The 15,066-nt window shown below is 26.6% G+C and overlaps 5 protein-coding genes across 7 annotated transcripts; 2 read left to right on the forward strand and 3 right to left on the reverse strand.

Annotated features, from left to right (window-relative positions):
- Positions 1 to 1,853: 1,853 nt before the first annotated feature.
- On the reverse strand, positions 1,854 to 3,763 carry LOC107074464 (uncharacterized). The gene is made up of 3 exons (XM_015335933.2): positions 3,415 to 3,763; positions 2,231 to 3,307; positions 1,854 to 2,140 (listed from the first exon to the last, which is right to left on the reverse strand). The coding sequence occupies exons 1-3, from the start codon at positions 3,431 to 3,433 to the stop codon at positions 1,998 to 2,000; spliced, it is 1,239 nt and encodes a 412-aa protein (XP_015191419.2). The 5' UTR covers positions 3,434 to 3,763; the 3' UTR covers positions 1,854 to 1,997.
- A 306-nt stretch (positions 3,764 to 4,069) lies between these two features.
- Positions 4,070 to 6,039, forward strand: LOC107074485 (uncharacterized). 2 transcript variants are annotated; one of them, XM_015335966.2, is made up of 4 exons: positions 4,070 to 4,223; positions 4,360 to 4,935; positions 5,035 to 5,175; positions 5,278 to 6,039. In XM_015335966.2, the coding sequence occupies exons 2-4, from the start codon at positions 4,477 to 4,479 to the stop codon at positions 5,572 to 5,574; spliced, it is 897 nt and encodes a 298-aa protein (XP_015191452.1). In that variant the 5' UTR covers positions 4,070 to 4,223; positions 4,360 to 4,476; the 3' UTR covers positions 5,575 to 6,039. The 2 variants fall into 2 exon arrangements, with proteins under 2 accessions (XP_015191452.1, XP_015191453.1); XM_015335967.2 differs by having other exon boundaries at positions 5,035 to 5,097.
- LOC107074482 (uncharacterized) lies at positions 5,739 to 9,572 on the reverse strand. 2 transcript variants are annotated; one of them, XM_015335963.2, is made up of 5 exons: positions 8,830 to 9,572; positions 7,827 to 8,270; positions 7,549 to 7,751; positions 7,326 to 7,465; positions 5,739 to 7,250 (listed from the first exon to the last, which is right to left on the reverse strand). In XM_015335963.2, exons 2-5 carry the CDS (start codon positions 8,186 to 8,188, stop codon positions 6,330 to 6,332), a joined length of 1,626 nt encoding a protein of 541 aa, XP_015191449.2. In that variant the 5' UTR covers positions 8,189 to 8,270; positions 8,830 to 9,572; the 3' UTR covers positions 5,739 to 6,329. The 2 variants fall into 2 exon arrangements, with proteins under 2 accessions (XP_015191449.2, XP_089026901.1); XM_089170775.1 differs by lacking the exon at positions 8,830 to 9,572 and adding an exon at positions 8,384 to 8,778.
- Positions 9,573 to 9,876: 304 nt separating this feature from the next.
- Positions 9,877 to 11,137, reverse strand: RsfS312 (ribosomal silencing factor RsfS-like protein, 312). Its single transcript, XM_015335965.2, has 3 exons — positions 10,727 to 11,137; positions 10,260 to 10,520; positions 9,877 to 10,178 (listed from the first exon to the last, which is right to left on the reverse strand). Exons 1-3 carry the CDS (start codon positions 11,052 to 11,054, stop codon positions 9,973 to 9,975), a joined length of 795 nt encoding a protein of 264 aa, XP_015191451.2. The 5' UTR covers positions 11,055 to 11,137; the 3' UTR covers positions 9,877 to 9,972.
- A 982-nt stretch (positions 11,138 to 12,119) lies between these two features.
- On the forward strand, positions 12,120 to 15,021 carry Cdc6 (Cell division cycle 6). Its single transcript, XM_015335962.2, has 3 exons — positions 12,120 to 13,207; positions 13,289 to 14,409; positions 14,487 to 15,021. The coding sequence occupies exons 1-3, from the start codon at positions 12,925 to 12,927 to the stop codon at positions 14,718 to 14,720; spliced, it is 1,638 nt and encodes a 545-aa protein (XP_015191448.1). The 5' UTR covers positions 12,120 to 12,924; the 3' UTR covers positions 14,721 to 15,021.
- The last annotated feature ends 45 nt before the right edge of the window (positions 15,022 to 15,066 follow it).

Below are 15,066 nucleotides of genomic sequence, written 5' to 3' on the forward strand. Positions count from 1 at the left end.
GCTTGTATAAGTACTCGATAACTCCGCTAGAGGTGATTTTTAATAGTATTTGATTATCTTATAAATTGCATTAATTATGATTTGTTATTATGCTTCTAAGCATTTACAATGAAAAATGTATTTTTAAAATTATTTAAAGATAATAACAAGATATTATTTTTCTTAAATGTCCAAATCTAACAAAATTTGTTATAGCATGAGATTTAGATTTATTATCAAATTTACTTTTATTTGATTGAAACTTTTGTTCTTTATAGTTATATATTATTTTTTATAATATAAATTGATTTTTAATAAATATTACTTATTATTATTAAATAATTGCAGTTATTATAGATTTTAATAATTATGGACCCATGATCATCAAAAACTAAACAATATATACATTGTTAATTAACATTCAAACTTTAAGAAATGATTCTGTAATTTTTATAAAATTTGATATGAAAATATAAAAACTACAAATTGAAAATTTTTGTCAAAAAATATGAATCCTGGCCTAGAATAATCAAATTTTCTATAATAATAATTTCTTTCTATTTTTAGGTTTTGACAATTGCAAATATTTGTTTTCGTCAAAGAATACTTTAAATTCCAATTACATATCCTTTAACAATATTTAAACCTTCAATTAAATATTTTATGTGTATATATCATGTAATAACTAGTTTTAGGTAATGAAATATTTACATGATCGTATTCATAATATTATATAAATGTATTACAAGATCAACACAATATATGATTTGTTATGGTCAAATACAATTTTTTTATCATTTTAGTATGATATAATTATAAATACGTATCAGAAGAGTTATTTTTGAAAACAAAAATCAAATTTTCATATTATTGCATAGAATTTATATTCCATTAATAATGAAAGCAAACTTATCTATATATTAGAAGAGCAAAATACGTAGGTTGAAAATTAAATAGTGGCAACTATTTATTCACAACCGATACAAAAGAGTTACATATTTGCACCTGTTACAGGTTCATCAACAGAACATCTGTTAATGGTATACTACACCTTCCACATTGCTGGCAACAGGTTCTACACAACGCTGGTGACTACTTTGAAGAACAGTAACAGATGCAAACATGTAACTCTTTTGTATCGGTTGTGAATAAATAGTTGCCACTATTTAAGTTCCAACCTACGTATATTAGAATTATATTTATTTGAATTTGTTGATAACATAATGCAAAGCTTAATTTGTTAACATGTTAAATGCCATACCAGTTTTTACTGACAAACCTCTAAGACTTTCCATTCAAACTGTGTCCATCACCATTGGTTTACATTTTTCTATATTTCACTGGATTATTTATTCTGGTCTAAACTGAAACCTAAACAAAACAGGCTTGGCATTTAACACATTAAATCATAAAATAAATGTTGAAGAAAGCTAAGATTATATCACAACAATTAACATAATTAATAATATCACAACGATTAAAAAAGTCTTATAATATTAAAATATTTAAGACTTTTAGAGATTGCTTAGTTTGAAAAAAAAAAAAAGAAAAAGAAAAAGCAACAAAATATTCAGGTTATCATATAGGGAAACAATTTTTTATCATCTATATAATTTTGATTGAAAATGATCCCTATTATACTATGAACATTTGAAAAAGAAAATAAATTCTTTACATATACTTTGTAGTTGACTCAGAATTGTGCAAATTTCTCCTATTAAATTTTCTTGGTATTTGAAATAATATAATTTTGAATTTAATTGAATGTTATATGTTTTTTTATATGATCTAAAAAGTAATTATTTGACTATGTTTTATATTAAAAAAGTTCATTTTTTGTATGTGTAAAATTGCGAAGAATATTATCTAATCTATTTGAGAAGTACAATAGATTTTGTTTTTATATTAAAACATATATGTTTACATATATACTCTTTACAGGAGAAAAAATAATATTACTTTGTACAAAGAATATGTAATTGGAAATAATGTTTAAATGATGTGTTTGAATGTTTTCTTTAAATGCCAAGACGACTAAAAACATCGGGTTTTTTAACGTGCGTAACAGTTGCAACCCTATTGAAAGTAACTTGTTTAGCACTACTTGATCTAAGCACACCTAATCGTGCTTTTGCTGGTATTGTGGCAAGTCGTTCAGAAGCTGTAAATAAAGTACACGAAATTAAAATAAAATGAATAATAAATTATATATGAAATTGATATATAATTCTTTGAAGATAATAATTCATACCTAATTTGCCAGACGTAACTTCGAAATTTCTTGTTTTGTTTAAATTCGATCCATTTTCATTGAAAGTAATTTTTTTAGTTGTTCGTACCAATCGCTTGACGCTATTTGAAGGTGTTTTATTATTAACCTCATGATCGGCATGCATTGTACCCGCAGCAATAATCTTCTTCTTAGCTACACTAGATATTCCTACATTTGAACTACTATTTTTTAGAATACCCTGTGAAGTGGTTGTCTTGGTAGTACCATTCTTTAATATTCCTAATTGCGGCGTGTCACTTTTATTAGAATCTTTATCGCCAAGACGATTGAAAACGCTTATCGTTCTCTTATATGTATTTTTACCCAGTCCAGTAACATTAAATGTAGGAGAAGTCTCAGGCAAATTGGTTGTACTAGTTACTGAACTATCTCCTAATCTATCAAATACTGTTCGCTTTTGTTCGACTGCTTTTTTAGCAGGTAAATTTCTCAAAGCTGCCATTTTTGGTATTATCACCGTATATCCTACTTTATCATTATCCTCATCATTGTTAGTTTGTGGCTTTGGTTTTTTCTTAGCAACAACTGACCAATCATTGCTATAACTTTCATTGTATCCTTCCTCAGGTTCCACACACAGTGTCCTTTTTAATGAATTTGTAGGTTTTTTACTTTCTGATAATACCACGCTTGATTTCTTAACAGTTGTTATTTTCGGAATCACAGTAGATGTGTTTTTAACTGTTTTTGGATTAGTAACCGTAGATGATTTCGTTTTAATTACAACTGGTGATTTAGCGGTTACTTTGGTCACTGCTTTTTTAATTATCGGTTTATTAACAAGTTTTGCTGGTTTATCTGGATCTTCTGTGTCGACGAGAAATTTTTCACATGTCGTTTCTTCCACTACTTTTTTTGCATATCTTATAATAGCAATCATATCTCCCATTAATGTAATACCCATTTCTTTAAGACTAGGCTTGTCCAAATCTGGCAGCATGTCTGGTTTAATACGATTGTTAGAAAATACAACTGCATGCTTGGTTGCAACATCTTGTGGAAAGCCAGCACCTTTGAAAAACTTTACCCAATATGCTAAAAAATATTAAAGATAATGAAATCATAAAAAATATATTTAATGATATTTCATTAATAACAATATGTGGTTATAATTAATAATAAGAATGAAAATATTATGTTACCTGACAAAGATATTGCCATTATTTCAGTTTAAGAAAATAATTATATTATCTTACTGAAAATGGTTATTTTGGGTACGTAAACTTACAATAAAATTAATTTGAAAATATTTTCTTTCACACATTCAGTAAAATGTTTCTTTCACGAAATTTCAAGAACAAATAAAATTATTTAACCCGTTTGTAACAATAAACAATATTTTATTACGAGATATCCCGCGTTCGAATTTTTATTATTTAATTCTGTGAAATATTAATAGAATATTTTTTTAACAATCAATCATACTTGAACCACCTCTAATCCAAGTTTAGACGTCTGCAATAATATACATCGACTAAACTAGAAATACAACTATTTATCCTATGTATACACTAAATGTAGAATTCATCCTAGTTAGTTTTCTCAAGACTAGTGACTAGCAGCGCCATATTTGAACTTTTAGCGGATTATTATGAAACTAACCATAGTATTATATTTTATAGTAACAAATTCAGTATAAATCTATTTGTTACATAATGAAATAATTATTTCTAATTCTAAGTTGAATTAAAAAAATTAAATATTTATTAAAATATTAAATTTAGTAATGATATAATTGATATAAAAGTGATTTTGAAATAAAACTAGAGTTTAAAATCTGTAAGATTGGTAGTTCAGTTTATCATAGTTATATATACTATATCGTGTAAATTCTTATCTATTATCTTACTTGAGATCTTTCTTGTACGTCGTTCTTATCTAATAACTTATTTAAAATTCAATAAGAAGTCAAGATAAATAGTACTAGTTAGTTAGTGTGTTATCTCTATCAGTAAGTAATTATATCTATATATATATACATATATATATACATATATAATACACATATATATATTTAAAAAATGTTTAAATATTACTTTTTAAAGATTATTTTAATGTATATTTATCATACATATATATATTTACAGTGAATTAACTAAAGAAATTAGTATTATTTCTTTTATTTTATTGACAAATATAATAATTCTAAATAACAACAATAACAACAATAATAACAACAAAGCAAATATAAAAATAAAAAAGCCATGGAAAATTTTCCACCTCAAAAATATGTCAATAAAATAGAAACTTTTGATACGTGTATGATTGAAGCTACAAATCAGCAAGAAATAAATCAATCTGTTGGTGCGCAAACTTCTATGCAAACAGTACAAGTAAAAAATCAAGATAATCATGAATCATCGACATTACATCAACATCAACAACAGCAACAACAACAACAACAGCAGCAGCAACAACAGCAACAACAACAGCAACAACAACAACAACAAATGCAACAGGATCAAACTCAAATCACGCAAATACAATCAAATATTCATCAAAACATGACACTTACTCCAGTACGTTTACCTGCAATTCTAGATGGTGAATTCTTTACAGTAATTCGAGTAGAAGACACTAATGTTACAGTTAGATGTTTACAATGTCACAAATTGCTTAATGGAAATTTAAAATCTACGGGGAACTTTTTAAGTCATATAAAAGTAAGCGATAATGTGTTAATATACTTATAGGTGTATTTATAATCTAATATAATTTTATGAATTGTTTCTTTTTTTTCTTCTTCTTCTTCTTCTTTTTAGAGACTCCATCCACTCATGATAGAAAAAATCAAATGTAAATCTAACCAAAGGAAACCTGCAATGGTATATATTGATTTATCTTCTGATAAATATGCAGAAATCATAAAAACAAAAAGAAGATACAGAAAATACTATAAACCAGTAAATTCATTTTACTATGTTTAGCAATTTGTCAATAAAATTTTGTGCGATAAGTAAAGTTAATACACGTTACTGAAATTCCAAATATTTATTTACTTTTAGGAAGAGTGTCAACCTGGTAGCGAAGAATTGTATGAACAATCTGCAGAATGGACGGATCAAAATCCAGTTATTAGAAGAAGAAAATCAGAAGAACCTGAATCTAATGATTTTTTAAAAATACCACACAACAATTCTATCGTTATGGAAGATGAATTTGATGCAATTGGTCGTAATGTAGCGGCTAAACTTAGAAATATGCGTATAGACCAAAGAATAATAGCGGAGAAGTTATTAAGTGATATTTTGTTTGAAGCACAACTTGGTAATCTACACAGAGATTCTAACATACATGTGTAAAAGATTTATTTTCTAATATATATATATATATACATATATATATTTTCTATAAATGAACTGAAGTATAGATATGCTTTAATAAATATCAAAAGAATATATTTTTAATAAATTCGAACAACGGGAGCTTTAAAAGTTCTTATGTCTAAATATCAACTTTTAAAGCACCAAAATATACAGTGAAAAATGTAGAATTTATAATAATTATACAAAAGAAGTATAAATATCCGTAGCTGTCAGTGTATATAAAATACATTGTAAATATTATCATATATCGTACGCTTATTTTGAAAAATGAAAAAAAAAATTTGCTGCCAGATGTAGTAACTATTTATAAGTCTTTTTTCTAGAGGAATCATTTTTCTATAAATATTATACATTATATATCAAACGACTATAATTAATTGTAAATAATAATAATAATAATTAACAACAAATACATTAACAATATACTACACATACACATAATTATTATATTCGTTGAAACTATTCTATCTTATACCCCTAAAATACTTTTCTAACAATTACAATTATAGTAGAACAGTCATTATTATCGATTATGATCTATCTTTTTATATTAGCTACGATTTAAGATTTTAAAGAAATATTTTTTTTAATTCAGTCATACAGATTGTGAAATTATTTCACAATGGCTCCGTTGCAATATTCATAAGCATAAGAACTTTAATGTTTATTTAATATTTAGTTTTTCTCTTTACCAAAACTATTAGCTTGAATAATTCTTTTTTTATTGATTGTCAACTACTGTATATTCTTCGTTTCTTTGGTTTAAATAGAACATGATAGACTATAGTTGACGAAATACAAAGTGCCATACTGATAAAAATTGTACATAGTGCATAATTATACCAAAATCCGTCGAATTCAGCATTAAAATACCATGTTAATGTAAATACAGTATTTTGAATAATAATGAAAATATAATATGGCAATAACCATTTGTCAGCATATTTAAATTTAATTTTGTATTCTATCATACTGATGATATAAACTAAACCGAGCCAAAGATTAATAAAAAATGTGATTACATCGTAATACGATGTATAATAAAAGAGGTATATCAACATGATAATGTAATGGATACCAAGCGCACCTAATAAATAATATGGATAAAATTCATAAAATATGCTTATGGTAAGAATTCGTGCTAAAATGAAAAAGAACCACCAAAGAAATGAAAGAAATTTTCCAACTGGGTCGTCTTCGTCTAATCCTTTGGTAGAATGTTTCCTTTTAGGAAATATTAAACTTTGATTACTATTTGTTAACTTTTGATTTGGTTCAATAATAGAAATAGACTTTGAATTTTCTACATCCTGATTCTCTGATGTTTTTACAATTGAATCTGGACGAGGAGGTGCTGGTACATCCGGTACAGGTAATGATACAACCGTGGTAATTCCTCTCAAAGGTGTAGGAGGTGGTGTTACATGTGCATTTTTCGGTGGTAGTGGTGGAGTTACAGATATTTGTCGATCTAAAGTAACTGCTGCTGCTGCTGCTGCTTCTGCTTCAGTTTCTGTTTTTTGTTCTGTAGATTTGTTTACATTTTCATCACGTTGATCTGATTCTTCCTTAGAATTATTAGCAGCCGTGTTATTATCCTCTGTTACGTTAGATAATTGTAACGGTGTTTTTTCTTCAAGATATTGAAGTTCCTGTATATAATAAAATTGTGAGATAAATAATTGATCACATAGATATGTTTTTTATAATAATTAATTAAAAGTTACCTTGATACAATATTTTTTTAACCACATTGCCCATGGAAGCTTTCTGCCATTGATCCGTTGACTTTCAAATCTTTGAAAAGAAGTTGTCTCAATTGCGAGTATCACGACAGACATAAGAATACACAATACATGTACTGAAACTGTAAAAAGAAATAAAATATATACAATATATTGTTTGTTATTTAACTATGGATTATATTAAAGAATAAGACAATTATCATACTCGATTGAAAACTACGCTGAACTGTATATTCTCGGAAAAGTAAATGAGTCTGGAATATAGCTTGTGGTGCAGCTTGAAACCAGGCTTGTAAAAAGAAATATAATTCGATGGCTGCAGGTGCAGAGGAAATGTTTAACGTTTTGGATCTTTTTTCTCCTGTCAAGATGATAGCATCTACAGCCATGACGATAAGTCCAGCATATCTATGTAAAACAAATTATTAATAATTGTAAATTTTTCTCTAATAATTTATTAAACATGTTATTATAACAATATACCTGTAAAGCGCAAAGAATGGAAATCCAATGAGCTGACATATTTGAATGAATAACCAGATAAAAATTCCTTTTGTTAATTTATCATTGTCGGTCATCCACCAATCTGGTCTTGAAATAGTTAATATAAAATATACTATAGCAGGAGCGTACATAAGAGAAAGTGTACAAGATCCCCATACTGGATTGTGTTCTCTAAAATGTTGTATAGCGACAACTAAATCAGCAGAGAAGTGAATGATATAAACTATACAATTTACTAGCGTTGGTATCAAGAAAACCAAATAAATTTGTTCAGTCGATTTTAATGGTATTTTTAAACATCTAGATGACTTTCTTTGACAAACTGATACTGACTTTGACATTTTTATTATTATTACTCTCACTCATTCCCATATGTTTTAATTTGTTCTTTCATTCATCAAATTTTGATAACACATAAAATATCTGAAAAAAAAGAAAATTCATGTTGGTAAAAAATATAATTTAATAGAAAACAAAAGAAAAATAATACATTAATTGTAAGCATGCATATTTAATTATTATCTAGGAATCCTAACCTTAATAATTACAAATCTAAATAAGATTCATTTTTGTTTATACTTTTTAGACATCAAAAATAAACTCTTAAAATTATCTCAAATTTAAAAAAGAACAATTAAAAATATTAAATACAAATACATTATATCTAATCGTCCAATAATAAATATTAGATATAAAGATAACAATGTTTGACATAATTCAAATATTTTTCCCGCGATAATCATATTGCATGCAACGTATTCTGTGTGTACGTAAATACAAAACAAAAAACAAACATGAAAATCTTTCCTAAACAAATGTATTAAACATTTATTAAACAAAATCTTATAATTGTTTGATTCATAGTAACAAAATAATATATACAAAAGAACAACAAAGTAATATGAATTGTTCATACAATTGATAAAAGAAAAAGAAAAAATCATTAAATAAAATTAAAAGAAATGATCTATGAATGATTTACCTAGTCAATCTTAGAAATGTAAGTCTCCCTTAGTTACAAGTCAACAAATAAAACTGTTTCTCTTTATCGATAAAATTATCTCACTTATTGGTGCAATCATTTAAACAAAATGAAGCTAAGGTGAAATCGTGTGTATATATAAATTGACTTTGGTCAAACAGTAATTATTGTTGGCTCAGCTGCTTTCACAAAGGTGTACAAATCTTAACGAATATTAAACCGTACGATAAAAATATAATTTTTTTTAAATGTCAAAATAATTTGACATTTTTTTTTAATATAAGTTTTATTAATATATGCACACATAAGAGTGAAATAAAAAATGATGCCGATCGTACGGATACAGAATGTAAGAAGTTTTGACACACACACACACACACACGAGTTGTATACATATGCATATATGTATATATATGTATATGTGTATTTAATTGGTAAAGAATTACTCAAAAATACATGGATTTCGGTATGTAATGTGTTTGATTAGTCATCACACGTCAAACTGAACAGATAGTTCAATAAATGTCTGTTCTATCAAGTAATGATAAAGGATTCTTAGATATCGGCGTTGCTAAGACAACGAATTGCTTTTAATAGTTTATTGTAAGAGGGAGAAAGAGAAAGAGAGATAGTATGTGTGTTGATAGTCCAAAAATTAGAGAGGGGTGATAAGAAAGAAATAAAAATGGAAGGATAAAGAACAAATATGTACTACGTATATATATATGTATAGATATTGATACGCGCACGCGCAGATTTTAATTGGTTAAAATAAATTTAAAAGAAATTATAATATCTGAAGGAAAGAGAGAGATGCAAAGACAATAGGGTTATAGTAAAATCTATAAAATAAAATAAAATTGTTTTTTATTTTGTTTGTTAGAAGTATACTTAATAATTTAAAACAAAAATCTTATATTCTTATCAAATCTTACCAGGAGGGACTCAGAAATGTAAACCTCAGATATTTTTCAAAATGTCCACACTTGTAGTAATCCATGTATATCTTAATTAGGATAATTATGATAACATTAATAATAATACTAATTTGTTGTAATTCACAGAATTTATTTCAGTCTTAATGTAAGTTACGCAAACATTATAGACTATCCTAACAAATTCCACATAAAAATGTATATATTTCTATGGATTGTTGGGGATTTCTGGATTTTCTGAAAATTCTGGATTTTCTGGTTGAAATGTATTTAGGAAAGTGTTATATCGATCCATAATATCCACGTGTTGAGGTGTATTTGTTAGTTCATCATACTGTGAACCAACAGACCATAACAGTTCTAAATCAAATCGTTCTCTAGCCTCGGATGAGAATATGTGTAACGCAATGTTTCCTAGAAATAAACATCCTTTGTGTTAGCAGTATAAATATAAAGTTAATTAATTATTTAGATTATTTGAATTAATATTTATACCTAAATCTAAAGCTATCCATTCATTTGAATTTGCTCCTTCAATTTTTGGGATGATATCGGTTTTATGCCTTTTCAGTTTAAATATTTTACGTACATATTCAGCTAAAGCAGTCATATGCTTTTTGGATTTACCTGTTACTACTACAAAGTAATCAACATAGTTATATTCTTTTGGTACAGATGCAACAAAGATATTCCTTGCATTATCTTTTTGAAGAACAGCTATGAGATCTTCTATTTCATACACTCCATTTATACCACCTAAAATGTTTTATAATATTAATTACATTTTAATAAATATTTTACTTTTACCATATAGGTTATATAGGTTATTATATTAGGGCAATATATATTCTAATTTGTAAAAGTTTATTTATATTATTTATATATAAATACTAAATCACTTTTTAAATTTCTGATCAATGTTTCAATTTACATATACTGTTTATATACAAATATTGACTCACGTGTTAAATTCAATCCTTCGTAAGGATCATGATGTTCCTCTTCTCTACGTAAATCATCTAAAAACATTCTTTCTCGTTCTTCATCTACATCCAAAATAACTTTAGAATCTTTGTCCTGAAATAATTTATATCTCGAGCTAATCTTTTCTGCAAGATTATTTTCATCCTCATTCACAGGTTCTTCCTTAGACAATGTATTTGGATTAATATCTGAGTAACATCTTGTTTGTTTTAATAAAGAATAAGTAATAGATCTATTGTTATGAGAAATAAATGTTTTGTATATTTTTCTTGCACGTAACAAATTTGACAATATATTACTGCTCATGATTTCTTCATTTAATTTTCTAACCTCAAAACATTATTCCAAGATGGTCAAGATCTTTCTGACGATTATTTCTACGAAGTATCTCAGATGGCGGTAATGAATACTGAGAATAATTTATACTAAATTAAGTTAATTTTAATAGCAAAATTTATTCAAATTCAATTATATTTAAATTATAATAAAATAGAAATCGTATTATTTGTATTTAAATCTGTATTACTTGAAATCTATTTAAATTAAGAATTGTATATAAAGTAGGGTTAGGAGACAATGATAGAAATTATAAATTTGTGTACGTCGAGTTTCCATTTTATTTAAGATGATCAAAATAAAGGCTTATAAAATTATCTCTCTGTGTGAACGGTACATTGGTGGAATGGTTGTTACAAGATCATAGAGCATGTTGGACTTCTGATAAATTTATCTAGAAATTATGACATCTCGATGAGTTTACTATGCCGTTCCTACAGCTGTAACAAAAGAAAAAATCTGTTATAAATATTGTAAGAAATCTATTATCAATATGCGTTTAACTTTTTTTGCAGATTACGAGTTAACAAGCTTATAAATTTAGATTATTATCAATTGCTATGCATGGATGTACATACACGTTAACGATTAACTATTTATAAAACTATACTTTTAAAGAAAAGATTAATTAGACACATAAATATACTTACAGAGATAAAAAAAAAAGACAGTTTACTTGGACCTCGCACGCATCTTCCTCCTTTTACGCTTAAGCCTGCGCATACGCTTCTTACGCCACTGAAAACAAAACATATATTAGTCACATAACCTATTCTCCATTAGCATTTTTATTATCATTAAAACATCATATATAATATATAAAAGTAAAAAACATTATTGACGTATCAAAAATTATAAATTAAGTTACAATAGAATCCACTCATTTAATAAAACAAATAACTTTATAAATTAAACATCACACATGGCTGAAGGCAACTACCAAATCTTTGATTTCCTTGATTATTAATATATTTTTAATAACTTATTTTTTATAGTTATACATTAAATAATAATATTATAAATTAAATGCTTACCTTTGCTCTCATGTTCTTAAATTAGAAAAATTGACGAAATTGCTTAATTGTCGATTGCCGTGGATTTATTCAACCTTTCTTGTCAAGAATCAGGATCAATATGAACAAGAAGGAATATATAAACGGAACAGGAAATCGTCCGTTGTAGTTCAACATTTATTCCTATAGAGGGCTTGGTTAAGAGTACTACAACACACTGTAATGTTAATTTAGATTTCTATAAATTTTATAATTTTGTTACTGTCATTGATTAACAATTAAAAATGTTAATAAATATAAATTTAAAATTCGAAATAAAAAAAATAATATACATTTTTATATAAATACTCATAGAAATGTTTATTAATATTTGCATTGAATTAGTTTTGTTGTTCCTTGTTCCGGTTTGTTTCTATTTCACATGCGCGCGTTTTCCCGCGTTTAAAAGACTTTCCCGCGAAAACATATAGGAAGATTACTTGTTGCTATTAACGTTAATGTAGTCAGTCATTAGTGTTCGGTTTATTCTGATCCATAGAGCGAGGAACATCAAATATTGTGGTTTACTTTAGTTACGTACATTATTTATACTATCTATTATTTCTAAAATTCTATTTCATTGAAAATCATAAGGATTTGAAGCTAGTCGTTTGTTTAGTTTGAGGTTGAACTGAAAAGTTTTTTAGACAAGCATTCTTTAAATATAGAAGTGATAATATTATATTCATTGATTATTTACTATTTTATTATAATTAGTACTTTTACATATTGTTTTTGAAATTATTTTGATTTTAAAAAATAAAAGGAAAGTTATTGACTTATTGAAGATGAGTAAACAGACGAACATACTTTTTCCAATAAGGAAGAAAAGTACTTTTTATGGTAGCAAAGAAAGTGAAATTAAAGAAGATTTCACTAATGCAACTTTGAGAAGTATTCCTACACAATATATACCAAAGGTTAAAAAGATTGTAACTTTAAGTAGCAGTGAATCTGAATCTGATTCTGACTCAGAAAATGTTAAAATAAATAAAGCAAATTCCAAAGAAAATAGAAGTAACGACGTTCTTACAACTCCAAGACGTGTAAGAAAGTCTGATGATTCTGAAGGTATATACATATATTGATATTTTTAGTGTTTAAGAATTAATTTATTATTCAGTGTTTTATATGTGTTCGTTATCTTTTTAGATGACAATAGTTCTTCACCACCGAAGCAAAGAAAAACTGAAAAATCTGCAGAAGTTCCTTTGACTCCATCAACTCTTTTAGATAAACTTGATTTGTCATCGGATGAAAAGAAGGAGAAATTAAATCCAAAGAAATTATTTGGTTTAGATAAATATCGTAATGCACGTAAAGCCTTGCACAGTTCTGTTTCGGATAATTTGCCTGGAAGAGAAACAGAATTAGCAAAATTACAAGAATTCATTAGTGAACATTTGGAAGATGAATCTTCTGCATCGCTTTATGTTTCTGGACCTCCAGGTACTGGAAAAACAGCATGTCTTTCTAAAATTATGCAACAACCAGAATTTCAATCAAAATTCAAAGTTGTTTATGTTAATTGTACTACGATGAAATCAGCTGCAACTATTTATTCAAAGATCATACAAGAGTTAGGTTTAACTGTACCAAAATCTAGTAAAATCAGTAAAGCAATGATAGAAAAATATTTGATATCTGATCATAAAATGCTACTATTAATTCTTGATGAAATAGATCAATTAGAAAGCAGAAATCAATCTATTTTGTATTCCATATTTGAATGGCCATCAAAACGTAATACAAAACTTCTATTAATCGGTATTGCTAATGCTTTGGATTTAACTGATAGAATTTTACCACGTTTACAAGCGAAATGCGAATTAAAGCCACAACTGCTAAATTTTCCTCCTTATACGAAGCAACAAATATCTAATATTTTATCTACCAGACTCCAAGAAGCAAATGTTCCTGATATGTTAATTGGGCCAGCATTACAATTGTTAGCTGGAAAAGTTGCTGCCATTTCAGGCGATATTAGAAGAGCATTGGATATTAGTAGAAGAGTTATCGAGCTTGCCGAATCTCATCAGACATCACAAATTTTACAACCTGTAAATAATACGACTAGTCCAAGAAAAGATCAACCTTTGAGCGAAAAGCCTGTTGATGTAAAAGATGTAATGACAGTATTAAATGGTGTTTATGGTGGTACGCAAAACATTGATAAAGAAGAAAGTACACTTCCCTTACAACAAAAATTATTATTATGTTCTTTCATACTTATTTTAAATAAGGGAAAAAATAAAGATGTTACCATTAAAAAGGTTAGTATTTTGAAATATTAATATATTTCAAAATGATATATTAGATTAATAATTTATTGATTTTACATATGTTTTAGTTGCACGAGGTTTATAAAAAAGTTTGCAAGAAAAGAAATATTCACGCTATAGATATTTCGGAATTTGTATGCTTATGTACGTTGATAGAAACTAGAGGAATTTTAAGAATAATTAAGAAAAAGGAGGCTCGTTTATCCAAATTAAGTTTACAATGGGATCAAGAAGAAATCGGTGCAGCGTTAGAAGATAAAAATATGATGGCTGAAATAATCAACGACGTGTCTTGCCTATAACAATTTTTCTTTCTTTGTTATAGAAATTGTTTAAATTAGTACAATTGTTGAACTTTTATAAAGTTGCTATATATATAAGCAAAATTTTAAGTATTAGAGTGTTAAATAATTTCACAATGTACAAATTCTAATATAACGTGAAATCAAGGAATGATCTTAACATCAAATTTTAACGGATAAGATATGATAATATCATGTATTTTATAATTGACTTTCGAAATGTTCTTATTTTTATCATATTACATGAATCATCATATTAAATATAGATTATATTTCAATTAAAATATTTTTCTAATTATACAATAGTAAGAAATAACATATGTTACCTATTAATTTTAGACGTCGT

Source organism: Polistes dominula, unplaced genomic scaffold (assembly GCF_049000335.1).
Source record: "Polistes dominula isolate Pdom_NZ unplaced genomic scaffold, Pdom_raw_medaka contig_79, whole genome shotgun sequence".
Classification (NCBI taxonomy): Eukaryota; Metazoa; Arthropoda; class Insecta; order Hymenoptera; family Vespidae; genus Polistes; species Polistes dominula.

Coding starts and splice junctions, on each gene's coding strand:
- LOC107074464 (XM_015335933.2), bottom strand. Junction 2,141..2,230: donor AGTTACGTCTGGCAAATTAG/GTATGAATTATT, acceptor CTTTATTTACAG/CTTCTGAACGACTTGCCACA.
- LOC107074485 (XM_015335966.2), top strand. CDS start 4,477: ATGGAAAATTTTCCACCTCAAAAATATGTCAATAAAATAGAAACTTTT. Junction 4,936..5,034: donor ACTTTTTAAGTCATATAAAA/GTAAGCGATAAT, acceptor TCTTCTTTTTAG/AGACTCCATCCACTCATGAT. Junction 5,176..5,277: donor ACAGAAAATACTATAAACCA/GTAAATTCATTT, acceptor ATTTACTTTTAG/GAAGAGTGTCAACCTGGTAG.
- LOC107074482 (XM_015335963.2), bottom strand. CDS start 8,188: ATGTCAAAGTCAGTATCAGTTTGTCAAAGAAAGTCATCTAGATGTTTA. Junction 7,752..7,826: donor CCATTCTTTGCGCTTTACAG/GTATATTGTTAT, acceptor TGTTTTACATAG/ATATGCTGGACTTATCGTCA. Junction 7,251..7,325: donor TAAAAAAATATTGTATCAAG/GTAACTTTTAAT, acceptor TATTATATACAG/GAACTTCAATATCTTGAAGA.
- RsfS312 (XM_015335965.2), bottom strand. CDS start 11,054: ATGAGCAGTAATATATTGTCAAATTTGTTACGTGCAAGAAAAATATAC. Junction 10,521..10,726: donor CGAAGGATTGAATTTAACAC/GTGAGTCAATAT, acceptor AAAACATTTTAG/GTGGTATAAATGGAGTGTAT. Junction 10,179..10,259: donor ATGGATAGCTTTAGATTTAG/GTATAAATATTA, acceptor GTTTATTTCTAG/GAAACATTGCGTTACACATA.
- Cdc6 (XM_015335962.2), top strand. CDS start 12,925: ATGAGTAAACAGACGAACATACTTTTTCCAATAAGGAAGAAAAGTACT. Junction 13,208..13,288: donor AAAGTCTGATGATTCTGAAG/GTATATACATAT, acceptor TTATCTTTTTAG/ATGACAATAGTTCTTCACCA. Junction 14,410..14,486: donor AAGATGTTACCATTAAAAAG/GTTAGTATTTTG, acceptor CATATGTTTTAG/TTGCACGAGGTTTATAAAAA.